Genomic DNA, 18444 nt, shown 5'->3' with positions numbered 1-18444 from the left:
TAGTATGTAAAAAAAAATGTCATATAATAGTTTTTAAAAAGTCATAGTGAAGTATGTAAAAAAAAGTCAGACTATAATGTCTAGAAAGTAATAAAGCATAGTATGTGGGAAAATAGTCATAAAAAGTATTATACAGTATAGTATGTATGATATAGTATTTCTTAAAAAAAAATCACAAAACATCAAAGTATTGTATGTAATTAAAATGTAATGAATAATCATTATAGTATGCCATATAAAGATGTTCATACTATACTATGACATACTATATGTTAAAAACTAGAATGACCACCTTGCAGTTGTTCATCTCCACCACCCAGTCAAGTAGTTCATGTCCACGCCTGTCCAGTCTCCTATATGCAGGGAGGACTTGGAAGGTGAGCTGGAATGGCTCATGACATGGACATGTTTGATTCCAGCGATAGTTAGATTTTTACAGAGCGGTGGCAGGTTGGTAGCTTGTTGCAGAGAGAGGGATGAAGGCCAGGGTAAAACCTGGGAGTTGTTTCCATCTGAGTTGAGGTTTCAGCACAGAAGATCTACACGATCGCCACAGTTTAGAGGGTTGCATGCCCAAGATTAGTGTCACCAATCAACAGCAGTATCATAACTAACCAAATGTGAAAATGGTCTCATTTCCTCTTCATCTCCTTCGTCTCTGACTTTTGACCTTTTCGATAGAATATGTCCTCGCTTTATCATTTGATCCTATTAGACATTTGCGTGAAATTATGTCACGATTAGTATTTGAATTCTTGAGTTCTGGCCGAAAATGTCATCTGTGTGGTCACAGTGACTACACAACGTTAACGTTTATAGCATGTCATAATAAAATGTCAAGAACGTGTCACAGTATTGCGTAATGATGTCATTTCTAAAAAAGTCATATTGTAGTATGCCTTCACATGAAATAAGTCATAGTATAGTATCTCATAAAATCAAAGTAGTCAGAAAGAATATTTCAAAAATGTTCCTACAGTACAGTATGTCATAAAAGTAATGAAAAGTCCTAGTATAATATATATCATAAAGAAATAATAAAAGGCCATACTACAGTATGTGAAAATATACATATATAAAAGTATGTATAATTAGCATTAGCAACAACTAGAGGGAGGGTAACTGTCGGATTCTGCTCATAACATGTGAATGAGTGTGAGTCTAAGTTGAAAAGAACATAAATCTGACACGTTTGTAGAGTTGTGGCCTTTCAGGGCATGCTTTTTATTTCAGAGGGGTATGAAGAAATGACATCAGAGGACAGGAAACATGATTAACAAGTAAAAATAACACAAGAACGATGTCAAAGGGGACCCAGGAGAAAGCTCATGACCAATTACACACATTTCAAAACATGGAAAAATATTGTTCAATTGTTTGTGAGTATGATGAGACTAATTCACACAGGTTTCTCTAAAAAAATCTGACATGCAAATGCAACCAATTCACCTCGGCCAGGTGATGAGCCGACCCAACTAACTTTAATAAAAACCTCAAATTTACTGAATGCATTTGATTATGACATCAAATTGAAAGTTAGTCAACTTAATTTGCCAAAGGATACCTGTATATAGTTAGAGTTGTACTTGGAAGGGCTACTCCATATGCAGGGTCTGTATATCCAAATACTCCACACTCTTTGTTGTGACATTTAATGATGAGGAAAGAAAACAACGGCCAGACTTATCTGTTGAATGATAAGGTGCAGTTTTGTGTAACAAATGAATAAAAGTGTTTAAATAAATTTTCTACATAATGTAGGCCCAAATAACAATAAGCTACACAAACAACACTTTTTTTTTTTTTTTTAATTCAGTCATGCTTTACGCAAACTGTTCCTCAACATCTCTTCTAGATTAAATTACTCAATAATTCTACTTTGAATACATTTATGGGGCACAAATACAACGGGATGGCTTATAATGAAAAAACAAAGGCAGACTGCTGCAAATGCATCTAAACATCGTCTTCCCTTTTGGTTTTAAATGGTTTTATAATTCTCTGAAGATGTTATTTCTAGGGTTTTTAAACTCAAAACATCAATTGGACATTTACATTAATAAGAAAAGATATTTCTGAAATAATTCACTGCACTTTGCCTCTGATGAGCTGGAGAGGACAACCGCCATCATAAAGGTGTTGTCTCTGACATTTACATACATTTAGACCTCAGGTCCAGGAGGCCTGACCTGTTCAGACAATATTACAGATAAAAACAGACAATCACCATCTCTTGGGAAACATGTATGGACGTCTATTTTTATGCATTGAGGTGTCAGCCCTACACTATCTCTACCTGTGAGAACATTTCACATCACTCCCGTCAACAGCACAAGTGTAGTGATTTCTGTCCTTTGCTGGTGTAACGGCGCTCTCTAGTGTCGAACCCTGAGTCACATCATCACGTCCCACGTCTCCTGTTAGCTGACGACACTGAGCACTGCTGTGTGTCACGACACCGTGAGCTCAAGCAAAACCACTGACTGTATTCACACGTTACATATACATGGAGTGTATGTATATTCACACCGCGGAGGGAAAAAAAGACCAAACTTTCCTCTCTCAGCTCCGTCAAACAGCCAACGTTTTCCCAACCTCACTCACGGTTTTCCGTTCACGCTGCTGGCAGGCATCGAGTTCTTGTTGCGGCTCAGCCAGGACGGCAGGAGGCTGCGGGACCTCAGTGCCCGGGTGGGGGCTTGCGCCAGGCGGACCATGCGCGGTGAGCGCCACACCTTAATGGTAGAGTCATCACTGGCGGACAGCAGCAGCTCTTGATCAGCGGGGCTGAACGCTACAGAGTTCACCACGTCGTCGTGGGCCAGTCGTGCCAGACAGATGTTGTAGTGTCGGTCCCAGATGTAGCCGTGCTTGTCCTCTGCACCACTACGGGAAGGAGTGTGGAGATAAGTGAGCAAAGTCCTCACGAGGAAATTATTTATTTAGAATTATTGTCAAAGCATTTGCTTCAGTGTGTTAATAGTAAGGCTGTGACAACCAATTATTATTATTCATAATTTGATTGATTATTCTGTCAATTATTTTCTCCATTTAAAACAATCAGTGAATAATGATCTAATATTAGATCAAAGTTAATAATGCCTGTCACAAGTTCCGAGCAGCCCAAGTTGACCTCTTCAAATAGCTTTTTTGTCTTTCGCAATCGTCCAAAAACAAATATGAAAGAAGAGTAAAAAACAGCAAATCCCCAGATTTATGAAACTGGATCCTGATTGTTCGACGAAAGGCCACCAAAAGACAGATGTTACTATGACATGACTGTGGGTACAAATTTACCACCAAAGGAGTATCACTTCTCTTATCGTATATGATCACTTACCAGAGAAACACATGCAAACCAAGGGCTTACTGTGTTAAAGCGTCATTTATTCCTGGAAAATGTGCTTGTCTTTGGTTACCCACCTGGCAACAAAGTCTCTGCTGACGTCAAGGAAGATGAAGAAGCACTCATCGTTAGGCGTGAAGGCTCGGTGAGCACGAAGGCTCCTTCTCTCCTCCCTCAAACTCTTCAGATCAATGACATGGAGGTCGATCTCCTCAGCGATGGGAGGAGGAGACATGGGGTCAGAGATCACACACCCAGCTGGCCATGCCCGGCTATTCACATAAAGGTACCTGATGAATAAAAGGAACGGAGTAATTTTAACAGTCATGGGCATATGTAATCAAAAGAGTTGATTATATGCTGTTTTTGAGACTTTCTGGAAAAACAGTGAAAAGTCCATTTAGCTTATTTTCTACATGAAAGCATACAGAATCCATTCATCCTTTACTTACCTGTGGTCTGGAGAAAGGCCCATTCCAATTATGTGTCCATGGATATCAATAACATGGTCCAGGGAATCAAAAAACTCATCTGAACTGCGCTCTTCCCCGAGTACCGGACCACAAGTGGTCATCTGGTCGGGTTTGATCAGCTTAATACCTGGAAAGGGACAAAGACGGAAGTTTCTTCATACAATGATTCATACGTTTGTTGCATTATACCTGCAAGCATGATGATGATGATGATGATGCGGCAGCTTGGAAGCACTCCTACCTATCTGGTGAGGGGAGTACGTAAGGCTGCCGGTGGTGAAGAGTAAGTATGTTTTGTCCTCTCCCTCTCCAGGCTCAGAGGGCTCAATTAGGCTGGAGTCAGGTGCCTTCGTGTGGGCTCTGCCCATCATCTTAGCCACGTGGTTCTCAATCACCAGCTCTGTGTGCCCTACATTTTTACAACTCTAACAAAGGAAGAGAAGTATAGAAAGAAAAAGACAAAAAAAGAGGATGTAGAACAGTACTGTGACCACGATCTAAGGTCCCTGTTCCAACTGCCAATCTCACAGTCAAATGTCAGTGGCAGGAAAATATGAAAACAAAGGATAATTCAGAATTTCTAAATAACAACATGGCTATTTAAAAATCAAAGAATATGCCTACATGTGTTAATCAGAGAACTCACGTAGTAACGTAGCACCATCAGTGCACTAGATATGTTTATACACACATACACACACACACACACACACCTGGATAACGTGCCCTAGGCCTGAGATGGTGGGCTGAGAAAGGCGGGCAGTGGGCCTTGCTTCCTCCCGCCTCTCCTCTTCCTCATCTTCTTCCTCACTGCCAGAAGTTCCCAGATCAAAGAGGAGGGGCTGGTGCTGCGGCTGCTGACCTTTCTGCTTCCGAGCCTGGGACTGAGCCTCGTAGTCCAGCAGCAAGTCTGGGTTGTCGTGACGACGGCAGTGGGCCACCATCACTGTGCGGATGGTGCTGGCGTTGACATTCTGGATCTTGAAAAGGCGCTTCACTACATTGACGTTCTCCGATTCGACATCCTGTGGTGAAAAAAAGTGTCTTTGAACATGTTTTCAACCAATCAGTGTTGACCATTTTGACTGATACGTCAAAGAAGCTTTAGCGGCTGCACTGGGTCTGACCTGGAAGGCTTTGTTGAGCCACAGCACAGAGCAGGACGTCATGTTGCCTATCCAGTGCAGGTTCCCAGAGATCAGGTGTGTCTCATTCAGCCAGCAGCCAAACACATCGTACGGCTTGTTCCTCACACGCGACAACAGCGTGTAATTTTCTGCAAAAAGTCAAAACTCTTAGTTAGTCTTACAAGTGAAAACTAAAAATAACTCAATAAAATGTCAACAGGAAATTATGACAAGTTTATTTTGGTTCTGACCTAGACTGATGACAGCGATTTCCCCAGACGAGGAGTGGTGGGGGCCCAAGTAGACACCAGACACGAGCAGCAGGGTGTCGTCAGCGTTGAACTGGGAGAACTGGGTGTAGCCCCAGTTAAACTGACGCATGCTGGAGCTGTGCACCATCGTGATATTACCATCTGGCCGCTCAGTGTCCCAAAGCTGCATACAAGAAGAAAGAAGTGAGTGGGTGATAAGGAGGACGACACGTCTAGGAGATCAAAGAAGAACAATCCCCAGGATTTATTATAACTGCATATATGTTATGAGAGCTCACTGCCTATGATGTTCATGTACAGATACAATGAAATCCTTAATTGGTGTTCAAATGACAAATTGTCTAATTGATGACCGCTGACTTGATCATAGTGTTTTTACTCACAGTATCTAAAACGAAATGATTGACAGATATCTGAAAACACAATCACTTGTCACGTTGGCAAAAAGAAAGCCCCTCTACCTTAACGGTGCAGTCTTTGGAGCAGGAGGAGAACCGGTGACCCCTGTGAGAGAAAGCCAGGTGGAGGACCTGGTCAGTGTGCTCTCTCAGGGTTTGAACCTCCACACAGGGGATACAGTCAAACAGACGCCTGAACTCCCTGAACCACGACACCGCCGCTGTGCAAAGGAAGATCAGGAGTTATTTCAAGCTACTGGCCTCTAAATGTCTAGACTCAAAGCTGTTACCAGAGTCTTTTTATACTGTATGACACACTGACTTTCTACTGTTGAACATCCGATTATTTACCTGGGTGTTGGGGTACAGAGCGTGGTATGCGGTAATAGCTGTAGAACAGCTCCCGCCAAAGGAACTCATCTTTGGAGACAGCCAGCCACTGTCTGCAGGTCAGACCAGCGGTCAGCACGGCATCATGGGGCAGACGCAGGAAGATCTCCAACACCAGGCTGTCCGGCAGAACTGGGACACACTCCATCCTAACATCCTGTGCATAACACGCACATTGCAGGAACATGGACGTGACGCTGATGATTATTTTCATTATCACATTATCAATTAATAGTTTCAACTCTTATCAAATACAGAATAGGTTACTACTTGAGACGGTGTCTATGTACGGATTTTGCAAAATGTAGCTTTAAATAAATAAATTAAAGCTGAAACTGATGATTTTACTACATAAGAGTAATACTCCACTGATATGTTACTTATTTAATTGATATCGGACCCTCAAGTTAATTTCTATAAAAACACATCCAGTGTGTATACCAGAGATAAATACTGGGTTCAGGTTGTGTGATAATTGTGAGGCTTCAGGCAACAACTCAATACCAAACGTAACATGCTGTGGTACATACTAGGGCTGCAATTGCCAATCAATCAATAATCGGTACGCTGGTGGGGGGGGGCTCTGCACCAATAAATAACGTGAGGCTCGTCCTTTCATGGTCTAATTAAAGCCTGACAGCTGAGCTGCTACTCTGGTGTGTGTTGCAATGCACAGACACGGAGTTCAGGTCTGTCCTGCTGTCAGAGCAGCTCACTAATATAATATATCGTTGCCGCCAGGTGTGGCCGTGCATCAACACGTACTCCGTCACGGCTACCTGTACTTAACGACTCTACGTTTGTCTCAGAGCTGTCCGAGAAACCGGCAACACAAAAGGAGAGCTTTATGGTAAATGTACAAAAGCAGAGTCGTTTCAGGAACAGAGCCGTGTTAGCGTGGCATTCCTCTATGACGAGCTAAAACAAGCAGTAGGGAAGCCATGCAAAATACACTTTATCAAAGAAAAAACGATGACATCCCATCTAAGTCTGGGTTAATAAACGCAGCTCTTCTTTGAAGGACCAACCCGTCGTGTGAAGATGCCCTAACATGGACATTTTTCTCGCTGACAACTCAAAACAAGTTCATGTGCCCCTTCAGCATACCGTGTAGCCCCACTACTGACGGACGACGTATTATCTACAGTTAGATATAGATCTGATAGCAAGCATATGTCTGTGTGTTTTTGTTAAGCGAAATCAGTAAAGAGCTTTGTTAATTCAAAGCTATGCTAGCACAAATGTCTCTCAAGCTAACGTCAAGCTAGCTAGCTGTTAGCTGATAATTGCTTTCAACTTTTTAGCTGCGACATCTATTTCTGACAACAACAAAACGGTTGCTTTTACAATTGAATGATTTCCTTCCAGGAGATGATCAGCTTGGTTCAATACGCACTTGTTGACATTATCTGTAACCTACCTGCTGGATGAAAGTATGTTGAAGAGAAACTATCAGACGGCTAGGTAGCGCTCACGGCTAGCCGCAGAAAAATGACAACAATCCTGCAGCAGCAGCGGTGAATCGGCCAGACCCTACTAACAGATAACAGCATCATCGCTCCGGCGAGACCAACTCAATCTATGACGAGACACACGTCACCGTCGGTTCTGATTACAGCATCTCTTGGTAGCGTGATAAACATAGAGATATTTTGTCATTATCCGGAATATCTTCACATGTATTTAATTGAACATATAACTGAGGTGAAACTTGATTTATTTTAATGCTAAATCATTTTGTTACCCCCCCCCCCCCCCCCTCCCCAGCATAATCCATTTAAATATAATTTATTTGTTAAATTATTTAAAACATTTAACGACTTTTGTTTCATTTACAACCTTATGTTAACCCCCAGCTTTATTTTGAGGTGGTAATGATTGTAAATTAAGAAGAAGCTGACATGATAATGTGTGCATTATAAGGCAATACTGTTACTTTATTTATCTAATGAAATATAGTGACAAATATAGTCTTTGCACCTTGATAGCAGTTGTTATTACAAACAAAATGCTCAAGATGGACATTCAATTATTTTATATACACAGTGTATCAACAGATTCATCATCATAAGTGTGTACACTGCTCTTAACTTGATTACTGTCAGTGCGAATATCTCATTGTTCACCATTTTCTTGTGTTTGAAGTAACCATGCAATGGAAACATCAAGGAAGAGCACACACAGGTAATACTATACTTCCTGTATCTGTGTGGTCACCCTCAGTTCGCTGACATTAGTCAATGAGCGGAGTCTCTGTAAGAGAAGAAACGCCGGAACATATCACTTCAAGACTAACTCCTAAAGAAGGAATTATTAAAGTGGATCTATGCTGTGATATCTATTCTCTGGTAAGTATTCAAACTTTATACAAATATATAAAACATTTTTAAACGGACACATTTTGTAAATGATTTTATTAACTAAGTGTTATTGTGATGAATGATGTATTCATAATAATAATAATAATAATAATAATAATAATAATAATAATAATAATCGTATATGTACAGCCTTATTTGTGGTGCGAAACATATTTTAATCAACTGACTTATAATATGAAAATAGTAAGGTCATCATGTGTAAAACGATGCGTGAACCTGATAGGGGTGGGATCAGGTTTCCTGCCACAACATTATCCCAGCAGCAGTGCTGCTGATATTACAAAATAAAAGAAGAGTTCATGTCTGTTGCACATTTCAGCTCTGCGCAATGCCGCTGAGTGGATCGTCTCTTGCTGTGGCTGCTCATTGAAGGAAAGGCCAGCAACCGGATGCCTAAACCAGTATAAAGGTGCTCCGCGTTTAACTGGTACCATATTTTAAAATCATGATCGATGTGGAGCTGATGGCTAATCTGTCTTGTTTTCTTCCTGATGCAGGGCAGAAAGTGTGGACAGTCTATAGTGATGAAACAACATCCAGTCAAAATCCTTCATAAGTCCTCTGGACAGAAGACATGTCCACCAATTTCCGTCCATCTTATTTATCTCTGAAGTCCATTTACTTGCAGCATGCTGATCTGGGCTGCCCTGTGCTTGTTATAATGATGACTTGTCTGAAAACTCATTGGGAAGCTAGACAATGTCTGATAGCAGACAAGTGCAGCAGTGACTCAGATATGGCTCACATGCATCTACTGTATATCTATATCTAAAATAATCAAAATCATTAAACAAATTATTAAGATCATGATTATCTGTCATTCGCGTGTCTTTGCACTGTTTCTCCAGGAGAGGCCGACTTGTCTCTTACGAGACTGTGTTTTTCTGGGTATCTGGCGCCATCACGTGGAAGAAAAACGAACTGCAATTACCAGCCGAATGAAGAAAGAAAACACTCATCACTATGGTGACACAATGTTAAATAAGAAGATACAGTAAATTATATTAAGATTATCAACATATTTCAAAACTGAGAGTACACATCACAGATGGTCAGCCATACACAACTAAGTGTATGAAATAAAACTACTTTTTCAAAAATGCCACCTCTTTGACAAAATACTTGTTGATCTATAAGCAGTTATTGGACACTTTTATTTGCATTGAACTGTTTTAAGATAGAATATAATAGGATATAACTTAATTATCAACAAAGGTGAAAAATTGTTTTTGGCCCATCCGGCACTTCATTAAACATCAAAATCCTAATCCACACACCACATAACAAGAACACTGAATACCCCCAATTAATAAAATACACCTTTCAGAGAGCGAAACAAATTATTAAAATTGAGTCTCAAAGAATTAGAGCGACCAGTAAACCAAGTAACAGACAGACAAAAAAAGCACATTCATCAATGTGCTGTTTATGTCCAATATTTGTTTACTGGCTTATACAGAACAGGTCAGTCAATTTAGAAAATTGTCAGATTTATTTATAGATTTAACTTTCTTTCTGGCTTTCACCTCTTAAAACACTCTACTGATATGATCAAGAAAAACAAACAATTAGATTATTAGGAATGAGCCTGACAGAGTGCTTGTTTCTTGATTATTTCTTAATAAAAAACATGTTTAAGGGATAAATTCTTTCCTTTATTTGTCTCAAACTTGAGTTTTTCATATATAGTTTTGGGTTAGAGGTGTAGTTAACTAAACAATATTATAATATATTATATTGTTAGATGGAAAAAGAGAGGGAAAGTCTTATTTGCTCAGGTTTCATGCCGGCTGGGAACCTTTAAAGCAGCACCAGGTTTGTTTTGATGACTTCTGACAATAATTACCAGCATACTAATATCATATCATATTTATTTAGAATAGAAGAAAGCACAAATGTATTTACATTCACATGTACAGTATAGCATACAATACAATTTTACAATTACACAACAGTATAGTATACAGTCTGTGCAAGATTAAAGTGACAATTTCAGATGAGGATGCAGCTGAAACAATGTACACCAGTGTCCCTTAGTTTCTACCGTTCAAACTGTTGTTTTCACCTGAGCTGGTGAGGATGTGAAGCAAAAATAAACGCCTTTAAAAATGTAGAAAATCTCACATTTGTATTTTTATATGACACGAGAATAACAACTTTTTCTGTAAAATAATAAATCTTCAGAGTTCTTTTTAGCATATTTCAGCTTTCCAAAATACAGACAATCATTAAAACATCTTATCTGCTCAAATGTTGATCACGTGATAGCCAAAGAGACAAGCAATACAAATAAGGCAATATATTTAAATGTCTTTGTGAGATGCTTTACTGTCACATTAACCCTTCCCTTCGTGGAGGCCTGTCCCATCAGGATCTCCTTGAGCTACAATCTAAAGTGCAACGTTGTTCCCTCCGAGTGTCCCTGCCTCCCTGTCATCATAGCGCCATGGTGGGGATGTGGTGCACCAGGGGCATCTGGTGCTGGTGGACCATGGTCGTCATCTGTGGGGGAGGAGGGGACACTTTGGACGCCAGGTCGGCGGCGTGCGCGGCCGGCTTGTGCCGCGCGCTCTTCTGGTGCGCCCTGAGGCCCGCCAGCTGCGAGTAGGCGCTCTGGCACACGTGACACTTGTAGGGCCGCTCGCCGGTGTGGAGGCGCACGTGGTTTCGGAGCGTGGACGACTGGCTGAAGCGGCGGTTGCAGAAGCGGCAGACGAAGGGCTTGTCCAGAGTGTGGATGCGCATGTGGGAGCGCAGGTTGCTGCGCGAGTTGAAGCCGCGGTGGCAGATGACGCAGCGCATCCGACCGGCCGTCGTGGTGGAGGCGGGCGGGGAGCAAGAGGAGACGCCGTCACACGAGTGGGGGTCTTCTGGAGGAGGAAACAAAAAGGAGGGTGATGAGTTTCAGTTGATCTCAGATGAGTGTTGCTCATAAACATATTTATCTATAGAGATTAAGCACAATGGAAGAAACTAACACATTGGACTCATGACACCCCAGACAGATAAAACAGGCTGTAAACCCGATGTTGATCCGTAAAATGTGTCTAAACTCACCATTCCTGCTTTTCTTCAGGTGTTCTTCATCGATTCCCGGAACTCCGGGGATCCCCAGGAACGTGTTGTGTGTGTTTCCGTACCAGACAAGCAGCTCCTGGTCTGGTGGGATGGTCTGAAGAATAAAGAGAACAGGTTCAATTAAAACTTTCAATTTGCGTTCAACTCAACTGAAGCACAGGAATTGTATTCTGCCTTCGTCCAGCAGACGGCGCAGCTCTTAAGGGCATTTACTTTATTGACGGTCAATAAGACCCCCATAAAGCCACCGAGCTCCAGTGTTATTCTCACGGAAACAATGCTGAAGTGAAGCCTCACCTCCACCGCCTTGTAGAAGATGCTGCTGCCGATCTGCACCACCTCTAGGTTCTGCTCCTGCTCGTTCCGGGCGCACTTTATGTAAGTCATCCAGCTGCGTTGGTCCTCCTGGCTGGCGTCGACGAAGAAGCGCACCGTGCCGTCTTCATTGAACACCTGAGCGCGAGGGGGGAAAAAACACGCGTCAGTACACGGAAGTAAGACCAGCCTGACCCCGGATAACTCGGGCCACGTGCGCTGCGCACCGTGTCATAAATGACCCCTGTCCCCGCATGAGGTCCAGACTCCCATCACACCTCAATGTCAGCTCACCTCCCACATGAGGTTGTTGTTCTTGAGCAGGTCCACGTGTTCCGGGGACAGGACTCTCCCGGTGAACGGGCCCATCTCGGTCCCTGCTTTGATCCAGGTCTTGGAGAAGATGCCCAGACCTTCTCCGGGGATGGAGCTCTGAGCGATGATCACCTCGCTGGGCAGCACCAGGCTGGACAGCTTCTGCACCTCTGCGAGTAGAAAGAAGGAAGGTGAACACGATGTTACAAAGACGCGTAAAACTGCACAAAAACACACATGTTGTGAAGCATTTAGAGTTTAAATTCTCGTGAAAGAGGAGTGCTGGAAAGGTCTTTAAAGCTGCAAATGGACTGGGTCTTATTTTAGTCACGAAATATTAAGCTACACCTTATCCTCCGTTTAATTCGATTATCTGGTTGAATTGAAAGTTTTTGTTGCGCGGAGAAACCCCCTCCTGGAGCATTTTCATCCGCACCATAAAGGGCTAAAAGGGAGAAGAAAAAAATCGTGGATTTCTTTAATGTCAAAATCAAAGATTTTTTTTTTTTTTTAGGCTGCGGAATAGAGGTTAAATGGTCCTCTATTGCCCAGGGTCCAGCAATTTGTCACGCTTCAGATGTGATATTCATTAAAGTTTACTGGAAAAGAAACGGCTAATTCCAAATTCATTATCCTTTTAAGAACTTTGTAGCAATAAATTTGCGCTGAATGAAACGAGGACTTGTTTAAAAGACTCAGGAATTTCTGCGACAAAAAAATGGAAAGGCGATTAGATGGTTGACATGCAATGAATAGCATTAGATTTAGCCTTCACGGTGCATTATGCGAGGAACAGCAAATCTTTTAAGGGGAGAGAAAGAGAAAAGCTCCGGAGCCCCATAGCTGCCAAGGGAGGAAAAGAGACTGTCCGGAGATTGATGAATGCGGGATAAAAACCCGGGACATCTCAAAGAAAGGAAACCTTTCTCTCCCTGAGGTTTAAGTGGAAACTTTCCCAGGTCAAGCACAAAGTTAACCAAATGAATTTAATGCCCCGCGTCTTTCAATCAGCGGCGGCTACACGCCTAACAAGCGTCGAAACGCGAGGTCTCGGAGCCCTGAAAGGGTTAACGCGTTAAATGGGTCGAAATGAAAGCGACAGAATGGGGGGAAAGGCAGAAAACGGCGACAAGTTAGTGAGAAAAACTTTGGGAAATAAATGTTTTGAGACGTTCGGTGAAAGCACTTTGAAGTTTCTTGTGCAAGATATTATCGAAGTTACATAGTGCTCAAATTTGCCTGTCAGTAAAAAAAAAACAACGATTTTAAAAATTTGCGATTTGTAGAAAAATTGCATAAAATTTGTGTATTAAAAAACATTATAGATTTAATTCAAAGTAATGCAGAAAACACATTTAGCCTAACTTACGCGTAAAAATAATAACAAAAAACCCCGCAATGAAAACACGATGAAATCAAACAGTCCCACATATGAACCAGCGTGTCAGCCTACCTCCGACGAAGGACTGGGCCAGCACCTCGGCGGTGAAGGCGGTCTTGGGGCTGCTGCCGCTCTGCCGCTCCTCCGCCAGGTGTTCCCCCAGCACGTTCCTCCACCTGCCGTACAGGAAGCTGTGCAGGATGTCCGAGGTGATCACGTCTGACAGCGAGCGGCTCGGACACTTAAATCCAGACTTCAGAGTCAGAGCGTCGGCGGGTAGCACGGAGCCCATGTTGCAAATCAAATTAAAATGTCAAATTAAAAAAAAAAGAAACCCCGGAAACGATAACAGCGATGCAGCCGCAAGTAGGAGCTATAAAAAGAAGAAGAAGAAGTAGAAGCAGTAAAGAGTGAGAGTTGGACACCCGGAGCTGCTCCTCAGTGCGTCCTTCTGCTCCAAACGGTCTGTGCGTAAAGCTGGCCTGCCTGGCTGCGAGGGTCCCTTTATATAAGTGGCTAGTGTGACCCCTGTCTAATTACTTATTAATGACACACCCCTCACCGCGTGGACCTGAGACGCCCCGCACACACTCAAAACACCCAGAGAGAGAGAGAGAGAGAGAGAGAGAGAGAGAGAGAGAGAGAGAGAGAGAGAGAGAGAGAGAGAGAGAGAGAGAAAGAGTGGCCGGAACTTTATTTCATTATCTGCACTTTAAAGATTTTAAACCGACGCTGCGAATAACAATAAATACATTTTTGAATTTTTTTCAAGATCGGAAACATTCAATGTGGAAAGTTTAAAGTGCTTAAAGAGCCAGCTGTAAAAAATATAGATTATAGTGCAAATAATTAACATGCTGCGCTGTAAAACGTTTTAAAAAAAACATGCATTAAAAATATATATAATAATGCAACAGGGTTTCATAACGTAGAAATAAAAAGTAAAGGCGAGTGGTGATTAGAGTTTGTCTGTCCAGAGAAGTGGGTCATTGAGTCTGGGGGATGCTTTTTTCTCATGCATTTGGTATTCATGTGGTGGTAATATTATTTGTGTGTGTGTGTGTGTGTGTGTGTGTGTGTGTGTGTGTGTGTGTGTGTGTGTGTGTGTGTGTGTGTGTGTGTGTATGGAGTTAGCGCGGGAATAACAAGAATGGAAACACGCTCGACGTGGAGTGTTTTTTAGGGTTTTTCTCTTTCTTTCTTTCTCTTTTTTTTTTTTTTTACAACATTGTTCACATGCAAAAAATGCAAAGCTGCTTTGACGTGGTTCACTTTTTCAAGGCCTTGTTGAGGTAAGCGGTTTAATATTCATGGCTGTTCGGAGCCCCCTCGGTATTGTCACAACGTTTAGATGAGTATATACGGCCCTTTCTTCTCCACAGTCACAGTCCCCTGTGTTTTTTCCTCTCTCGCCTATTTTTCGGGCTTGATGGACTGGGGCTAAATGGGCAGTTTTCCTTCTTTTCCAGCAGAGAGGACATCTTTATTCCATCCCCGGCTCACAGGTTTCCCATTCAGCTCCCCTCCAAGTAATGTCAGGGCCCTGAAAAGTGCTGCAAATCAATCTTTCATGGTGTTTTGAGGGCAATTTGACATCCATGCACTCCTCTTTTCACTCCAACAACTACAAGGGGATTGTCCGAAAGAAAAAAAAATAGGCAAGTTGTGCTCTCTCTCTCTCTCTCTCTCTCTCTCTCTCTCTCTCTCTCTCTCTCTCTCTCTCTCTCTCTCTCTCTCTCTCTCTCGACGAATATGGATTATGGCAATGTAATGGGAAAGAAGATATGGCAACTAAATACAATAGCGGAGGGTTTTTTTGGGAGCTGAGGAGATAGTGAAAAGGCAAGGTGAGTGACAGGGCACGAAAAAAGATTACTGTGAAACAGCTGCTTTTTATGAGCGCGCCCCTCCTACATTTGTCTCCTTTTCCCAGATGAAATTTCTCCGCTCTTTCAATGGGATTCTTTCTCATCTAGATTGATTTACATTTATAGCATTCATCGCACAAATCCGAGGTAAATGGCGGAGGACAGGGGGTGGGGCCGCTTCTTTATTAAAGAGGAATTAAATGAATTGAATTGGGGTAACGCATGGATTTGATTTGCTTATTTATGCATTAACCTATGGCATTATCCGGAGCTAGTAAAGCCGCGGGCATGTCAGCAATAGCAAATCATCCTGCTTAGCTGTTCCATTGTAAAACAATTTACGCCATTATTCTGTCCATTTAAAGCTTATCAATTTAATGTGGATGATTGACAATTATTGCACAAAGAATGCGGTAATTGTTTTATTTCAAAGAGCTGGTGGGAAACCTATCAAAGAAAAGCATTTGTTTGCGGATAAATAGCAGAGTTTAATGCCTATCAAGAGAGAAGAAAAGGGGGAGAAAATAGACTCGGTCATGTTCAAATAATACATGTGAACGTTTAAGCTTTAATGACAAAATAACTGAAAGAAAAGGACGAATTATAAAATAGAATAACATTATAAGATTTAACTTTTAAAGGTTTGTATCACTTTTTTTGCCACTCAGAAAGAAAAGTTATCCTGCTAAAAATAAACGTGGCTAAAAATAATCCTAGTCACATTATTTATCAGTGACTCAGATTCTGGCGCGCGCACACACACACACACACACACACACACACACACACACACACACACACACACACACACACACACACACACACACACACACACAGCTGTCGTCTAACCAGCTAGAGGAACGAGTGCGGGGTCTCCGGGGATCCTCCGCAGGGTCGTTAAAATCAGATTAAGGTAGATCCACGGTGCGGAGGAGACTGAAGATCGGCTCATGTGTTGCAGAGGTGAGAGGTGGAGGAAGCCCCCCCTCCTGTTGGACAGGAAGGCAGTCAGGACACCTGCTTGTTCCACCTTCATTTACACAGCAAGGAAAGCAGTGTTTAAATGGTTCAGCCCAAAATATTAAATTGGAAATGTGGATCCATCCTCTGCAATAATTACATTATCACTCGATTCAATGCAAAAAAAAAAAAAAAAAAAAAAAAAAAAAACTCCAGCTGTTTGTGTAATTCTTTGTTTCCATTCATGTTGCCTTATCCTCCCACAAAATATACAAAATACAATCAGCTTATCAATTATGATTTAATGATTAGAATTTGCTCCACCGTTATCATCTTTAACAAAGGTGACACATTAATGCATCAGTAATTATAATCAAATAATGTATTATTTGTAGTTTAGGAATACATTCATTTTTCTACACTATTGCTACCTTTACTTAAAGACAGAGTACTTCTTCCACTGCTCTTTAATATACAGAAAATCCAAGTTAGTTCTTTGGGAGCGATGCATTGTGGGCCTCAGCGATGAAAGTAAAAGTAGAAATACCTCAATGTGATACATGTAGTGTCAAAGCAAAGAGGCTCCTTACATATTTTATAAGCGGCTCATATATTTTGTAGTAATAATTCAAATGAAATAGTTACTATAGTTGCCAAAAAATATAGCAGTGTAATAAAAAAGCACAATATTTTCCTCCGTTTTTTAAGAAGAGTACAAGAATAAAGTAAAGCTACAATACTTAGCAAAACCTTCCACCACTGAACGCAACACACACTTAAACAATGCAGTATATCCAATAAAAGATATTAGATTAATAACAAAAAAACAACTTTAAAAAGCTAGTTGCATTTAATTGCATTATTAGGCACGCATAAAATCTCATATTTGTCTCAAAGGGCTTTAAAATATATTATATTCACTGTACCCTAATGAAATAACAACACTGAGCGTATACATATCATTCTCTAATAGCCTGTTTATATGGATGGTTCAAATGCCGCAGCATGAAATAACCCCTGAAGGAGAAAAAGGTGTCCAAGATGGCACATGAATAATAATCAAAGTTCTCAAGCTCAGTCTGTGAACGATGCTGGAACAACTAAATCATTAGACAGCTTCAAAGGACCACCAGGTCAGAAGTGTCCTCGGGGACGGCGCGTTAAAAAACGGATGGGGATCAAAATCAAGGGCTGGATTTGGAAACAGCTGCACTGCATCAATGCAGTGGACGGCATGGGGCTGCACAGGGTCTACTGTGGCAGGGGGTTCCCTGCTGTGTGCAAAGATGTGCAGTGACAAAGCTGGAGGGGGGTGGAGAGGGACTGGACAGGAGAGCCGAGGGGTGATGTGGTGCTGGAGGTGGACAGTTAACATGAGGGAAAGGTTGGAAATGTTACGTGGATTGTTTACGGAGCAACAGGACATTGAAGTGGTGCTAAGAAAAGAGATTGAAATGGGTCAAGAAACATTCTGGGAAAAACTCTCTGCTCTCCAGTCGCTGAAACATGAACAACCAGCACATTTAAGGAAAAGAAAATGAGAGAAAAATATGATATAGTGTATTTTGTGTAAAGAAACAGGTCCAGAAGATTGCCCACATAAAGTCAAGTATAAATGAGGGGCAAGTTAAATATTTAAAAGACAGGTTGAGCATTTCAATTGTTCCTTTGTCAGAATATAGTGCTGATAATCTGCAAACCAGTAAAAAATTACCTGCTATTTGTTTAAAATATTTAAGGGCATATATGTCATAAGAGTTGTTAATCTCCAGAGGCCAGAATATTATGCGTTTGCGGTCATTGTGGTAGCTGTGTGGTGAGAAGATGTGCATTTGGTTTAACGTTAAAATCAATTTAAACTGCTTGGAAAGACAATAGAAAAGAGCTGCAGTTAACTTTGGAACTTGTCAATACAGTTAAAGTCAGCCACAAGAGCAGCTGGCGGAACATTTATTTGAATGCAAGAACTGGCAGTCGACTATAGAAAATATATTTTCTGCTTATCAAACATGAAAACATGGTCTTTATATGATCTTAATGTTTCTCTGAATATTTAACACCAGGTGAATACAACAAAAGGCGCACAAACATTAATGACAATGTCATGGAACAGAGAATCAGCTTGGTAGTACACAATAAA

General features: G+C 41.4%; 2 protein-coding genes and 1 long non-coding RNA gene across 3 annotated transcripts; 1 reads left to right on the top strand and 2 right to left on the bottom strand.

The window, feature by feature from the left end:
* Window positions 1-1416: 1416 nt before the first annotated feature.
* Window positions 1417-7558, bottom strand: fbxw5 (F-box and WD repeat domain containing 5). The gene is made up of 10 exons (XM_084035764.1): window positions 7427-7558; window positions 5968-6163; window positions 5680-5837; window positions 5198-5381; window positions 4947-5095; window positions 4533-4844; window positions 4061-4244; window positions 3799-3946; window positions 3424-3636; window positions 1417-2886 (listed from the first exon to the last, which is right to left on the bottom strand). Exons 2-10 carry the CDS (start codon window positions 6152-6154, stop codon window positions 2601-2603), a joined length of 1821 nt encoding a protein of 606 aa, XP_083891890.1. The 5' UTR covers window positions 6155-6163; window positions 7427-7558; the 3' UTR covers window positions 1417-2600.
* A 654-nt stretch (window positions 7559-8212) lies between these two features.
* Window positions 8213-9197, top strand: LOC311029865. The gene is made up of 3 exons (XR_014598922.1): window positions 8213-8354; window positions 8707-8796; window positions 8885-9197. It is a non-coding gene; the product is annotated as an uncharacterized lncRNA (long non-coding RNA).
* A 1044-nt stretch (window positions 9198-10241) lies between these two features.
* On the bottom strand, window positions 10242-13859 carry prdm12a (PR domain containing 12a). The gene is made up of 5 exons (XM_084035385.1): window positions 13549-13859; window positions 12075-12265; window positions 11763-11918; window positions 11445-11559; window positions 10242-11257 (listed from the first exon to the last, which is right to left on the bottom strand). Exons 1-5 carry the CDS (start codon window positions 13766-13768, stop codon window positions 10824-10826), a joined length of 1116 nt encoding a protein of 371 aa, XP_083891511.1. The 5' UTR covers window positions 13769-13859; the 3' UTR covers window positions 10242-10823.
* Window positions 13860-18444: the final 4585 nt, after the last annotated feature.

This window comes from Eutrigla gurnardus, assembly GCF_963514095.1.
Source record: "Eutrigla gurnardus genome assembly, chromosome: 19".
Classification (NCBI taxonomy): domain Eukaryota; kingdom Metazoa; phylum Chordata; class Actinopteri; order Perciformes; family Triglidae; genus Eutrigla; species Eutrigla gurnardus.
This window is presented reverse-complemented; position numbering and strand designations above follow the sequence as displayed.